General features: G+C 41.0%; 1 protein-coding gene across 8 annotated transcripts in view; it reads left to right on the top strand.

The window, feature by feature from the left end:
• Positions 1–15303, top strand: part of LOC117446722 (inositol 1,4,5-trisphosphate-gated calcium channel ITPR1) — a 65554-nt gene that overhangs the window by 25682 nt on the left and 24569 nt on the right. For 3 of the 8 annotated variants that reach the window (XM_034083087.2, XM_034083083.2, XM_034083080.2), the window contains exons 24-43: positions 563–695; positions 787–841; positions 922–1087; positions 1272–1445; positions 1564–1629; positions 1756–1893; positions 1973–2098; positions 2173–2373; positions 2466–2717; positions 2901–3026; positions 3113–3241; positions 6122–6242; positions 6566–6750; positions 6834–6982; positions 7086–7197; positions 7832–7867; positions 12090–12137; positions 13486–13618; positions 14154–14189; positions 15068–15255. In XM_034083087.2, the coding sequence (XP_033938978.1) occupies positions 563–695; positions 787–841; positions 922–1087; positions 1272–1445; positions 1564–1629; positions 1756–1893; positions 1973–2098; positions 2173–2373; positions 2466–2717; positions 2901–3026; positions 3113–3241; positions 6122–6242; positions 6566–6750; positions 6834–6982; positions 7086–7197; positions 7832–7867; positions 12090–12137; positions 13486–13618; positions 14154–14189; positions 15068–15255 (2574 nt within the window). The remainder of the gene's footprint in view (positions 1–562; positions 696–786; positions 842–921; positions 1088–1271; positions 1446–1563; positions 1630–1755; positions 1894–1972; positions 2099–2172; positions 2374–2465; positions 2718–2900; positions 3027–3112; positions 3242–6121; positions 6243–6565; positions 6751–6833; positions 6983–7085; positions 7198–7831; positions 7868–12089; positions 12138–13485; positions 13619–14153; positions 14190–15067; positions 15256–15303) is intronic. The other 5 variants (XM_034083081.2, XM_034083084.2, XM_034083082.2 and 2 more) reach the window with 5 other exon arrangements.

The raw sequence follows: 15303 nt of genomic DNA, 5'->3' as shown, positions 1-15303 counted from the left end.
TGTGGCCCGCAAGAGCTTGCAAAGAATATAATACGTTTATTATATGGTTACATGCTACTTTACAGTATGTCTATATATGTTCATTTTAATTCATTTCTTATTTTACAGTTATTTATCATTTTTTTAATCTTTGATTTATCCTTAATTTTATGTGTGAATCTGTGCTATCCTGTTTTTCAATCTTACCCAGTTGCTGTTAAACAACTGAATTTCCCCACAGGGATTAATAAAGGTCCATCTTATCTTATCTTATCTTATCTTACAGAAGCATGTTGCCCATAAACTACATGTCCCACAATGCATCTCATGTTGTGACATGCACACTGAAGAGACTTGCAATTATTTGCCCTAGACTTCTGCTTTCAGACGTAGTTAATTATGAAGTTATTACCCTATCCAATACAGAGGCAATAATATAATACATTATTTCATATATGTATATTTATATAGTTACAACCGGCCCTTTGAGTGCAACCATAATGCTAATGTGGCCCACGATGAAATTGAGTTTGACACCCCTGCTCTAAAACATTCATATACAACTTTCTGCCCGGCTCTGCAGTTCATCTTGAATGTCCGGCTGGACTACAGGATCTCCTGCCTGCTGTCTATATTCAAGAGGGAGTTTGATGAGAGTAACTCCCAAACTGAGTTGTCTATAAGTGGAGCAGTGGAAGGACCGAACAACATGCCAGGTCAGGGTAACATTCATGGCTGCATTTTAGAAAGATGCTGGGCCAATAAAAAAGACTCTGCTGGTTACATTAGTTGTTTTCTCTATTCCAGGGGCTTTGGATTTCGAGCACATAGAAGAGCAGGCAGAGGGGATATTTGGTGGAAGGTAAACCCAGTCGAAATACATGAAAAGTCACAAATACATAAAGATGTGTTTTTTTATTTCAGTTTGTGTTGTGTGTCCAGTGAAGAGAACACCCCTCTGGACCTGGATGATCAAGGTGGCCGTACCTTTTTGAGGGTCCTTCTCCACTTAACCATGCATGACTATCCTCCTCTGGTGTCCAGAGCCCTCCACCTACTCTTTAGGCACTTCAGCCAGAGGCAGGAGGTCTTGCAGGCTTTTAAGCAGGTATACAGCGACAACTGAAGCAATGGATATCACACCATTTGAGCTAGTTTGTTGTGCATGTCATTATTTTAACCACCTTGCATACAACCCCAAATGCATTACAAATAAATGTTTGAATGGGGGATCAGCGTCTTCTTGATATCTTTCTGCTCTGTTATTGATATTGTAACATTTGTGTTTGCAGGTCCAGCTGCTGGTCACCAGCCAAGATGTGGAAAATTACAAGCAAATAAAGTCAGACTTGGACCAGCTTCGCTCTATTGTAGAGAAGTCTGAGCTCTGGGTGTACAAGAGGCAGGGGCCAGACGAGGGCATGGACGCTGGAGAGGGGCTCTCCTCTGAATCAGAGCATAAAAAGGTGCTTTATATTGTACATCAAAAGAATTGCACACTAACACTGAAAAGCCTGTTGCCACAAGATAACTTACCACAGTATGGTCTCTTCCCTGATGCGTTGTCTCTGTTATACTGTGTAGGGGGACTCAGACAAACCAAAGAAAGCAGAAAGCACCAGCAGTTACAACTACAGGGTGGTAAAGGAGGTAATTCTCTTACTTTTAAGTATGGTTAACAAGCTGTTATCGGCCTCTGTTGCTAATGTTGTTTCACAGCCCGACAGACCCTTTTCAACAAAACACATCCCCTTTCTTTCTTTCTTTCTTTTTCAGATCCTGCTGCGGCTCAGCAGGCTTTGTGTCCAGGAAGGCCTGTCGGGTAGAAAGAGCAAGAAACAGCAACAGAGGCTGCTGAGGAACATGGGGGCTCATGCTGTCGTCCTGGAGCTCCTACAGATCCCCTACGAGAAGGTATTAATCAATGTCACTTTAAAAAAAACCTCTCAATGGCAAGTAGACACATCCTCTCATCAGCTTTTCCCCCCTCTAGGGAGAAGACTTGCGTATGCAGGATATCATGAAGCTAGCTCACCAGTTTCTACAGAATTTCTGCGCAGGAAACCAGCAGAACCAGGCCCTGCTGCACAAGCACATCAATCTTTTCCTCAACCCAGGGGTGAGCAGTCCTGCCAGGTTGCACAGTGTTACTCTCGTACTATCATTCCCATCATGCTCCTCTTTGTTTTTCAGATTTTAGAAGCTATCACCATGCAACACATCTTCATGAACAACTTCCAGCTGTGCAGTGAGATCAATGAGCGTGTGGTTCAGCACTTTGTCCACTGCATCGAAACACACGGCCGCAACGTGCAGTATCTCAAGTTCCTTCAGACTATCGTCAAAGCAGAGAATAAATTCATCAAAAAGTGTCAGGACATCGTCATGGCAGAGGTCAAGCCTTGTCTCCAACTTTCGAATGTTTGAACTATGCTACAGTCTCCTGATTCCCAGATGTAATTGCGTGGTTTTGTTTCTTCCTGCAGCTGGTGAATGCTGGCGAGGATGTTCTGGTCTTCTATAATGACCGCGCCTCCTTCCAGACACTGGTCCAGATGATGCGATCAGAGCGGGACCGCATGGATGAGAACAGTCCTCTGATGTACCACATACACTTGGTGGAGCTGTTGGCTGTCTGCACTGAGGGAAAGAACGTCTACACAGAGATCAAGTGTAACTCTCTGTTACCCCTGGATGACATCGTGCGGGTGGTGACCCATGAGGACTGCATCCCTGAGGTGAAACAAAGATGTGACTGCATCTGTAAAAGTAAACGATAAGCCAGTTATGGAGCAGATTCAGGAAACCATCATAAAACAATTCACAAAACAACTCTCTCCTTGAATATTCTTTTTTTTATTATTTTGACTGTCAAAGACCATCACTGCATTTTAACAATAAACTCAATCTTAACATTTCAGGTGAAGATTGCCTACATCAACTTCCTGAACCACTGCTATGTGGACACTGAGGTGGAAATGAAGGAGATCTACACCTCGAATCACATGTGGAAACTCTTTGAGAACTTCTTGGTAGACATTTGCAGGGTAAGTAATATCCAAATTCTCTCACCTAACTTAAAATATAAGGATTTATAAATCAAATGCTTTGTGTTATGTTTTGGTGCCTACAGGTGTGCAACAATACAAGTGACCGTAAGCATGCAGACATCATTCTGGAGCAATATGTGACGGAGACGGTCATGAGCATTGTAACAACTTTCTTCAGCTCGCCTTTTTCTGACCAGAGCACCAGCCTGCAGGTATGAAACCACAACATGTCTGTCGGGTTTTAAAACACGGTGTAAGAACAAATACATTGACGTTTAAAAGCACATTCAGTGACATCGAGAGTAAATGGTCAAATTAACCCAATGTTAATCCAAATAAAATGTGTTTTGAGCTAGGCCACAATACTTGATTAATGTATGTTTGATAAATATGGACCTTTATTTGTCTCAATAGTATTGGAACAGATTGACAACATTGAATGAGTTAATTTGTAATCCGTAAAAGTAATACACTAGTCATGAATACAAAAAGGTTTCTTGGCTCATAAATTATTTAGCCAGCTCGAAACAGTTCTTAAAATAAAAATCTATAGAATGAAAAATTCTACAATTAAAATATAATATAAATTTGCGGATTTGCAATCTACCCAAAACAAGTTTGTTTTGAAACAAACTTACCCCCAGTTTGGGCAAAAGTCCAACCATATCCTTCAAGTATGCATTTTATGAATAAAAACTGGAAGTGCAATTGTTGGGAAGATTGGTTAACAAATGGTTGTCATGTATTTATCAATTAATTTAATGTATTAACTAATATTTTGTATATTTGTGAAACTTTTTTGTGAATTACAAATCAATTATATATTGTCCAAATATTTTTGTGAGTTTATTTATAATTTATTTGTATGTGTAAAAAGTGTTATATTTACATTTTACACATTGTTAAAACAAATGATCTCGAGATAAACCGTTCCCTGTGACAGCAGCTGTAGAAGTCACACATGCAGATTTGAACATGATGTACTGTAATGTAAACGTACTGCTATGAACTTTACATATAGACTTGATCCCTAACTCACACAGCACGTCTGAAATGTCCTGTGCCCGTTCTTGTTAAAGGTCATCCTTCTCAGAATATACTAATGAAGAACCAAACCCTACCATTAAGCTGTTCATTCAGGGCCTTATTTGGTTTGCAGGCCGAGGAACCCTATCTATGAATAACATTTAGTTGCATATTAAACTGGGACTACAATAATGTGTAGGGTGGCCTAAAATGTAATGTATATTAAATATACCTCTTATGTTGCATACAATTATAATCTATTAAAATAATAATAATACTGATACAGTAGGTACAGCTCAGTTATTAAGCATAGTTTAGCTATAGTTTACGTGATTGCAAAATGATCGATGGGTAACAGGTAGACCATCATCGGTGTTGTGTAAAAAAAGTTGGCTGTTTTGGCCAATTTATCTTTGCCTAAAATATATTAGATTCATGTTACCTTAATGTGTATTTTACGACTGTTAGGTCATGAACCTCTTGTTGAAGACCCTTTTAATAATATGTGGGGGGGACGTGATACTGTAGATGGTTGACATTCAGGCATCATGTCTATAGCATAGTTGTCTAAGTGGACATCCCAAAGAATGTAAGTACAGATAAAGAGTGTATTAGCTACCTAATGTGATTTTAACCAAATAGCTTGACTATAAAGAAACCCTTCATTCATAATTCTGACTTTTAGATTAGAACCAAACCATCCGCTTGTGCTTCCTTAAGTGGTTACATAATTTCTTCCGTAGAGTTTCTGAGACATGTTTGGTTCTAATTACATCATGACCAGTGGGGAAGGAGAATGAATGTTCCCCTTATCGTCCTATTAGGTAGTGTTAATCAGAGCAATGTTAGTCACGGCCCCTCGGAGGTAGTCGGATGTTACAAAGTTAAAATCAGTTAGTTGCAATTGTGGTTCATGGCATCCTGTTGTGCTGATGAATCATTTACTTTCTACACATACAAAGTTCCCCTTCTCACCATATAAAGAAACGGTCATAGATTCATAGAAATAGTCTTTCATTCGCAAGATATATATTTTTTGGTGGTATACTCTTACAGTGAAAATTAAAACAAAAAAGGAAACATGATTTGGACTCTCATCCCACACTTTTTTACAAAAAAGATCACATTGTTTTATGAATCTAATCTTTGCATGCAGTTATCTCTGTTCTGTACAGTAATGAATGTGTAAGTATGTTTGTTTTATGTCTCACTGCTTGTATTCTCTGCTGCAGGCCGCTCTGTTTGGAAACATATGTCCGCTATTTAATAATAATAAATAATTCCTTGCATTTATTATAGCGCTTTTCCAGTGCTCAAAGCGCTTTACAGATACACATTACACATATTTTTTTTATTTGTTCAATTTAGCTGCGAAAACACAGAGTTGGGTGTTTAAGATCATTGTTGGGTGTACGAGAAGAACACTCTTGGGTCATTTTTGACCCACTTATGGAAGCTTGGGGTAGTAATACGAAAACTACAATTTCTTAAAATGTAACATTTGAATGGCATGATATCCAAAACATGTTTTTTGAGGAATAGCTGGAATATGAAACGATAACAAAAATGTAATTACAAAGATACTTCAAGAAAACCACCTCACCGGGTCAAAAAAGGTGTGTGTGTGTGTGTGTGTGTGTGTGTGTGTGTGTGTGTGTGTGTGTGTGTGTGTGTGTGTGTGTGTGTGTGTGTGTGTGTGTGTGTGTGTGTGTGTGTGTGTGTGTGTGTGTGTGTGTGTGTGTGTGTGTGTGTGTGTGTGTGTGTGTGTGTGTGTGTGTGTGTGTGTGTGTGTGTGTGTGTGTGTGTGTGTGTGTGTGTGTGTGTGTGTGTGTGTGTGTGTGTGTGTGTGTGTGTGTGTGTGTGTGTGTGTGTGTGTGTGTGTGTGTGTGTGTGTGTGTGTGTGTGTGTGTGTGTGTGTGTCGTGCAGTTTGTTGGTGCTGTACTGTAGACAACAGATGGGTATCTTTCACGTTGCCAGGAGACATCTTTCTTTCTTTAAAGATCAGTTATTCCAGTTAAATATAATAATCTACACCCTCTGCTTTTTCCCTGCGTCTTCCTCTCAGACCCGGCAGCCAGTCTTTGTGCAGCTGTTGCAGGCAGTGTTCAGGATCTACCATTGTACCTGGCTGGTCCCAGTTCAGAAGGGCTGTGTTGAGACCTGTATCAAGGTTCTCTCTGATGTCGGTAAGATCAAGATCCTGACATCGATGGCTGTCTCACAAGCCCCAGTTTGAATCAGTATATCAGTCGAGTTAACAGTTCTGTTTAGCAGTTATGGAAGAAGTACTTTTATCCTCTAAACAACAATATTTCCCTCTGAGATGTGTTGGAACAGAAATATAAAGTGGCAGAAAATGTTAATACCCAAGTTAAGTCTTTAGTTACAGTCCACAACTTGTTTTAAGTAATGCTTCTTCCATTTACCAGTAAGGCAAAAGGTTTGAGTAAAATATACTGGAGCTGATTTATCTCGACTCACTGCTTGTGTCTCTGTTTGTACCCGGCAGCCAAAGGCAGAGCAATCGCCATCCCTGTGGACCTGGACAACCAGGTGAGCAACCTGTTTGTGAAATCCAACAACATTGTCCAGAAGACGGCCATGAGCTGGAGACTCTCGGCTCGCAATGCTGCCCGCAGAGACTCTGTGGTGACTGCTTCACGGGACTACAGGAACATCATCGAGAGGCTGCAGGTAGAGTATTTCTGAGCATGTGCGCTTACTCGTGTGTGTTCAATTGTTAGAGGAGTAAGACTGTGTCTTTGGCTGACCTCTAGGACATTGTGTCAGCTCTTGAGGACCGTCTGCGCCCGTTGGTCCAAGCCGAGTTGTCAGTTCTGGTCGACGTGCTGCATCGCCCCGAGATGCTCTTCCCTGAAAACACAGACTCACGCAGGAAGTGTGAGAGCGGAGGTTTTATATGCAAGTAAGCACTGAAAATATCTTCCTCAGCTCAATATGTCTACTATTGCTGTATGGGTAAGCATATTCAGTACAAATGAGATTTATGAGCTAATGTACCCGTGCAGGCTGATCAAACATACAAAGCAGCTGCTGGAGGAAAATGAGGAGAGACTGTGCATCAAAGTTCTGCAAACGCTGCGCGAGATGATGACTAAAGACCGAGGCTATGGAGAGAAGGTAGGGGAAGCTGCAAGGCCACTTATGGTGGGGTGATGTACTTTATGAGCACGGTATGACTGTAACAATACTTTTTATTATACTGTATATCGTGCATAAACACACTTCTACATATAGAAAATGTGTCACGTTTGTATTTTTTTTTTTCAAAGGTATTTTGATGCTGGTGCATACATACAAGATATAGTATTTCTTTTCAGAGAAGAATATCAAGTTTGCAGGAACAACTGTATAAATAACAGAAACACAAATGATCAAAATCAGAATGATTTCAGAAACTATGGAAACCCTGAAACGGGTGTAGTTGTATAAAAGCTGCATCACACGCACACTTTTTACACTCCAGAAGTGCCCTTACTTTGAGGGGTATTGGTCTTCTTCTCCTGCACAGTCACCTCATAGTCAGTAAGGCAGGACTGCTCACTTACACAGAAATGCTTTATCACTATATGACACTGCACTAATTCTGCTCACCATGGCTTATTCAAAAATACAATTTATTCTGTGTTGTTGATGAGTATGTTCACAGTCTTAACTCACGTGACTTACATGACATGCTGTATTTTTAACTCTGCCTGAGCTTCTTCCCACCTGTGTTGTTATCTAACCCCTCAAACCCTCTGCTCTCTTTCAGCTCAGGGCCTTTGATGATGAGATGGATTTGCCCAAGGTTGTTTCTCTTTTTCTTCTACTCATGCCCTTATTTCCCCCAGCTGCTGTCTGTTATGTCTGTGTAACACTAGTAGTTGTTCTGTAACTGTCCTGTAGCAGCTGCTGTGGCTGTGTGTTGTAGGTAGAGGAGGCTCTAGATACAGCAGGTAACACATAGTGGTAGGGCTGATTCCTGCTACCGTAAAACGCTGTGTAGATCACCTCGCAACAGAGATAAAGAGAGAGAGAGAGAGAGAGAGAGAGAGAGAGAGAGATTTATATGGGGGGATGGATCTGACTGCATGTTGCGCAAAAGAGTTATCCCAAGTTCCAAGGTGAGTCACTTGCTGGCTAGGCAAACTGCCAGTGCTGCCTTTACATGTCCTACCTTCTGCCAATGTAAGCACCATATCAAGTAAACGCCATGTTTTAAACTAATTCCAATTGTCTTACTTCTTACACTGAAGAACATGGCATACAAACGGGTAGCAGGTGTGAAAACAGAGCTACAGGCTTATATTTATGAAAAAGAGACAAATGAAAGGTGAATAAACTGCATTCGTATTAAGAATAAAGAAGAGGCCAAATGAACAAAAAAATAGGATTTCAAAATGAAAGAGATCTGAATTATGAATTGGTGGGACATTCCATATGCGTATGTCCCCAATATTTATTTGACTAAAAGGAATGTAAAGATAGTAAACCCCTTATCTTTTTCTTCCTTCTCTTTTTCTTTTCATCAAAGTGTTTCATTGTGCCTCATCAAGGTTCAGCTTTCTGAAGGGTGTTTCCCCTGCATCTCCTTAAGGTGCCAATAGGGGGCACTGTGACTGTGTGCCGTGTGTGTCTGTGTATTAATGAATGTGAGGGGCTGTGGCAGTCATTGAGGCTGTGTCCTAGTTTTGCTTGCCTGGGAGCTGCACGATTCCTGGGCCCCTGCCAACTCCGGGTTGAGGTTACATAAGAACTAGGCTTTTTTCTCCTTCCTGGAACTCAGACCCTCTGCTGATCTGTGACCTTCAGCAGTAATTGCCAATCAAAGTGTGGAGGAGTTGTTTACCCACATTGACGTTGTGTATGTGTGTGTGTGCACCTGCGTGTATAAAGGCGTGTTGCAATCATGGGGGTGGGGGGGGTGAGAGAGATGATCCCCTCACACACCTGTTAAATGTTGTATCTCGTCTGTCTACACATGAGAAGCAGCTCTGATGTGAGAGTGGCAGACGAGTGGAAATGTGCTTCTCTCCAGTGCCAACTTTGAGATGTTTTTCCTCCTCTTGTTCTCTTTTGGCTCTCCTAAATCATTGTGACACCATTTCTCAACTCCTCCCCACTTCCATTCACACCTTTCCTCACATGGATGCAAACACACACCCACACTGTGTAAACTTAATGGAGTTGGCTGCTAGTGTGTGTGTAGGCGTGACATGATAGTCTGTAGTTTGCTTGAGTGTCCTCTATCAGCCTTTGTACAAAGCAGAACTGCATTGTATGTTATTATATAGGAACATGGCAACACGTTGGTTTAGTATTCAGCTTTTTAAGTAAAAATAAAGACATGAAATATTGTTGAGATGAGATTAGTTGTTTTGACCTCTCCAATGTGTGCAAACCACACCGTTTCTCAATATGAAAGGTTGGATTATCAGCTAAATGCGTTGCTCTTTGGCTGATCATTATGCAATAGGAAAGGAGTTGATGTTACAGTGTTGGTGTGCCCCTCTTCACCTGGCCTCATGTATGTGTGTGGTCTTGTCAAAGCAGTTATGCAAGCCCTCCATGTTGGGAGTAAATCACTTGTCATCCCTTCTACCTCCCCGTCTTGTCCCCTAGGGAAGCTTTTTGGTGGATGGATTTAGAAAAAAATCTTTTCTTCAACTTTATATTGTAAAATAACATCTGGCTCACTCGTTTATCCGCTAGACGATTTTCTTTCCCACACAGCTGAGCTTTGCACACTCAAGACAGACACTTTCTTTTATAGTGCTGGTATAGATGTAGGTCAGTTGCAATGTAAATGATAATTTGGTCTGGTAAAGCCCAGAATTCATGTCATTCACCACTGGTTTAAACATGACTCAGTCTCAGCCTGCTAATGCGCAAAGACATGTTTGTTACGCACTTTCAGAAAAGACACCTAAAATGTTGAATGCAGTCTCTCACATGTGAGTTGGTGTGTATGTGTGCACATATTGTCGAACTGTGAAGTGTGATCAGGGGTTTGCCCCGGGTGTTTCCATGTTGGTGTAATGTGCTGTAGTGGGGCGGATGTGGCAGCTGTGAGGGGTTACCCTGTGGTGTTTATGGTCAGACAGGGGGAGGTTCGCTGCACATATCTACTCTGATCAGCATGCTGATTGTGGTTCGATGTGGTCACAGTAAGGGTTAGTCCACAGACTAATGGGAGATGTTGCTCATGTGTGGCCCTCTGACCTGCTGCTGAACTCTGCCGCATGACTTGTTTCAGGCATCAAGAGAGTTTGAAGTGTTGACACTACAACATTCAAGTCATGTCTCTATTCAAGGCAGGTGCAAATCCGACGCCAGCTCATGAACTTTCAGTTTAGTTTGTCAACAAAAGAAATGGAAATATTTAGAATATTAGTATTGGTAATATTAGCTAAAAGAAATGGCATAATGCTGGAAAAAGTCATTTTTTTCATTAAAAAAAAGATATAGATATTTATAAGACAGTTGGCTTCTAATTAGGGAATCATGTAATCCTTGGGTTGACAATATTCTCGTCTGGGCAGGGGGCTGTGGGCGCTTTTTCAGGGAACCTCTATGTGGCATTATTGTTAAAATACCTTGTTATCTTTTTATTTTTGGTCTAAGAAAAGGTGCATCAGGTTACAGCCTTAATTCATACCTTAGGAATTTCTGAAAAAATGTCAAAGAAATCAAAAGACATCAGATTTATCTGACTTAGCTCCACTTAACTCATCCAAAATATAAACCAGTCAATGCATCATATAGATACACACTGGTTGATCATGCAGGGGCAACACTGAATACCAAAGCAAACACCCTTTGAGTAAGGATAGATACTCTACTGTACCTCATGCTCTCCACCCTGGCTCCCAGAGAGGGTCAGGGTTTGATCATCCTCCTCTGTTTGTTTCTCGCTCTCACCCTCCCTTTCTTTCACTTGCTCTGCCTCTTGCTCTTGTGTTTTTGGTGACAGATGGCCACTGTAAGCAGTTCTGTGTCACTGGTTTAGTGACCTGGTTCCTTCCCGAGTTATTATGTAACCCCATCGCCTCTCGCCAATCCTCTCTCCTCGCCTGCCAGTGTGTCCTTTTACATAACAATTGATTTGGAACATTTACCAGTTTCCCTTTCCTCTTGGTAAATACTTTACATGGAGGCCCTGAATTGTGATACTGCCAAATAATGTCTCACCTGATTTCATTGTTTGGTCGAACCATTAAGGGAATTAGAAAACTAACCAGGGAAAACACAATATCTCAGACTCTACATTTGATGATGTGCGTTTCCTCTTCCTCAGAACATGGCTTAAGGAGGGAACCTCTTACCTGGTGTTTACTCATTACTGACTTATCAAGATTGTAATAATCTTGATGATTTGCAAAGAAATTAAATGTTTGTTTAGTTGTTGACCATTGCTGAATGGTGTAACTCAATAATGATTGAGCCTATGGCCCACTGATGAAAGCCTTAATAAATAGGTGTCTGGTGAAAAATCACAAGCACTGCGCACTGTTACAATACTTGTGAAGTGAGATCCAAAATACCTCTGCAGTTACCGCTTATCATCAGAGGTCTTACAAAGAGAACGAAACAGCTATAGCTTCAGCTTCATATTTATTTTTTAAATGAGTGGTATTGATCTTCTCTTGATATTTTTGTCCAGGAAGCAAATAAGTATAATCCCAAATATCTTATTCTAAAAAGGTAATTTAAAGATAATTGTTGATAACAATCTTTAGGGATTTTTGAAAATGAACAAAATATCAAATCAAATTGCACATGTCTTAATTGATGATATTATTGGCAACCCTGTAAAGCTCTTCTGTCTCAGCTCGCTGTGCCCTGCAGACCCTAATGCTTCGCTGGTTTCTTACAAGGCAGTAAATGCATGGCAATTCACACGGAGCAGACCTTTGCATGGCCACCTAAAACAGCTGATATGGTCATTAACCTGACTATTGCCTGCATGAATACTAACCCTGTGTTTGTATCTGTTGGACCACTATGCTTACACTCCTCACTGCACCCAGCAGCTGGATCAGAACCAGCCTGAGAAGCTGTTGGAGGACCAGAAGAGGGTAGGTACAGCACCAGCTTGGCAGCTAAAAACGTCAATCCTTCAGATTCAGAGTAAGGTATCAAGTTGTAGACGTACAGCACCCATGCATCTTGAATGAAAAATTACCTTTTTCTCACTTTCTCTTGGCTTTTTTTTCTGATCCCACCCCTTCACTGCTTGAAATAACCGACTAAACCACCAAGCCACAGCCAACTAATGTTTAACTGAAGGAACCAGATTTCCCTCTGCCTCCTACCTCTCATGGCGTTTATGACAATGCAGAGATTTTATCAAGCCTCAGGTGTTTGCATTTCTGAGACAAGCTCTAATATTGCTTATCCAGAATAACAACTATTGATTTTGAGTTCATCAATGTGTAATTATCATCTCCAAAAGAACAACATTATTTATCACTCGGGTATGTTCAGCGGCTGTTGATTAAATGTCCCTAACAGGCAGTCCTCATTATATTACTCACAGCCATGCAACCCTTTTGTTTTACCATTTATATGTGACATTTATTTGTTAATTTCCCACCAAGACAACACAATTAATATTTGTTTGCTGGTTTCAGTAAATTGTGTATTCTTGATACAGGTCAGGTCTTTGCAATCAGTCATTGATTTGGCTCATGAAAACGGCAGTATTCTTGAGTGAGACACTTCTCCTGTCTCACTCAAGCTCCTGCCTACTGTGATCATACTGTGCTCATACACCAAAATACACCGTTGACCAACTTCCTGCTAATAAAAGATGAAAAAAGTAATTCCCAACATCTCCTACATAAACTAATCCTGACCTCAAGAGCTGTGGCAGCGGAACTTACATAATGGCGCTGTTGTCAATTATCGACCACCCACAGTTGACGATAACTTTCTCATATTCATGCACAACGCACCAACAACTCTCCTTCATTTCCTTCACTTCATCCCATGGGAGGTCTGTCAGGTAGCTATGGGCTGTGGTTGCCATAACAACGACAAAGTCGTGCTGCGGACTGCTCAACCGAGTATGAGTCACCGTGTGAGGGCTGGCCCCAGGTCCATCTAATATGAACACCTCACATTGTCCCCACACAGTGTTACTGCTGCTGCCGATAGTGACGTAACCGTTGTCGTGTCGGTGGTGTATAACATAAACTTTGGGTTGTGTCTGCAAGTTTTTCTATATTTAAGATAAAAAGTTGATGTACTTTCTACATTTGTCCAAATATGAATCAAAGAGCATAGTCATTATAATTTTCTGAGGTCAATGGGTTTGTTCGCTGTATATAATTAATGATTCATGTTAGCTGTTTTAAAACATCTCCTCTCTCCCTGGTGCTGACAACATGACATTACATCCTGTCCTTTCTTTCCCTCTCGTAGGGCGAGGCTCTGAGGCAAATTCTGGTGAACCGTTACTATGGCAACTTTTATCGAAGTGGTGGGCGGAGGGACAGCCTGACGTCATTTACCAATGGCCCCCTCAGTCCGGTAGGACCTGGCAAAAGCCAATCAGGTGGGAAGCTTTTGCTCTTTTTCAACATCTTATGAAGGAAGTGATGATGGAGTTTAGTTTGCACAAAAGTTCCTGAAAACACTGATTTCAACATATCGTATTGAGCTGTGTGTGTAAAGCTTTAACCAAACGCCTCAGCCAAAGAGATGCCTGTTTTGCTGCCAGTTCTACTACTACTACTACTACTACTACTACTACTACTACTACTACTACTACTACCAGGAAGCCAAGTTCACATAAACCTTTTATTTTTGCTCAGCCTACATGTTTCCTGCCCTTAAAGTGAAGCAAGGTCCTCTGAATAGTGTTACATAAGGATAAGACCCTATCTGTCTGGCCCTGATCAGGTTATCAGCTGCAGAGTTGTGAGCTGCCCTTTGAGCATGCAGAGCACAACACTCTTATCGCTACCTGATAACAAGGTCATTGGGTTACTATCTGCAGTCAAAATAATACTGAATCTGTGTGGAGTCAGTGTTTGAGTTATTGGTTCTGATATGTTAAATGTATTATGTAACATTTTATCTGCATGTAGATTTTGGAGGAGACATTGGTGCCAATGATATGAGCTGTGAGTATTTTCAATATAAATTCAGTTGACCTAGTTACCAGAACGGCTTGTTTTTTCTGCTGTGGCACAACATGCAGTCTTTCCACATACACTGTACAGTAACATGGGTGTGACACCACAATGTGGGTACATTATGTGTATTAACATGTGGTAAATGAGCCAGGTAATGTGTGTGTAACTGTACCAAAAGACACCATCTCTCTAATGTGCACCAAGATGTTGGCAAACCTCCAGACGACAGGACGTTAACCCTCCCCTGTGATCCACTTTTCGCTGTTGCTAAGTGACAGACTGCTACTTCCCAGGAAAACAGTCTTTTGCACCTGTTGCAGAAACAAGAGCCAGGCAGGCTGAGAATTCCATATGTACCATGAAGGGGGAAATGAGCAGGCAAAGTCATGTACAATGATTCACACAAATATACAGTTACTGTGGTTTGCATACAGCAGTTTGTGGTGGCCCATTTAGAAAAGTTTTTGAAAATTGTGCGTACCAACTAAACTGCCGTATGTTAACCGGTATCAAAGCATATCTTGTCCTGTATACTTTAATGAACTATATTTATTGTGTCCTTATTATTTGGTTTCTGTGTGCAATGTTTGATCATATCTCTATCAAGCAAATAGATTACTATTTACAATTGAGTACAGAATTAAAAAGTTAAAATATAAATTTTTCATAAAGATAAAAACAATGTAATTGGCATGTGTTGTCTCGTTTAGCTATATTCTTTGTTAAATACCTACAAATGACTGAATATGCAATTACAATTGTAACTCCTGTTTAATTGCACTGGATTTGCACATGGGCATTGGAAGGTATTAATCGCACAAACCATATACCTGATACTGATCTGTCTCTCTGTCTCACATGTGCAGCGTTAGGAGGTCCTGGGGGTCTGAGTCGTGCGGAAATGAGCCTGGAAGAGGTGCAGTGCCACCTGGACAAAGAGGGAGCCTCTGACCTGGTCATTGACCTCATCATGAACACCACCAGTGACCGAGTCTTCCAAGAAAGCATCCTCCTGGCTATTGCCTTGCTGGAAGGTGGTAACACCACCATCCAGGTCAGTTGACCCCTCTCAAATCTCTTACCAAACTGATCAAACAGTTGT

Source organism: Pseudochaenichthys georgianus, chromosome 5, assembly GCF_902827115.2.
Source record: "Pseudochaenichthys georgianus chromosome 5, fPseGeo1.2, whole genome shotgun sequence".
NCBI classification, from domain to species: Eukaryota; Metazoa; Chordata; class Actinopteri; order Perciformes; family Channichthyidae; genus Pseudochaenichthys; species Pseudochaenichthys georgianus.
Note: the sequence above shows the minus strand (reverse complement) of the source record. Positions and strands in the feature narration are given on the sequence as shown.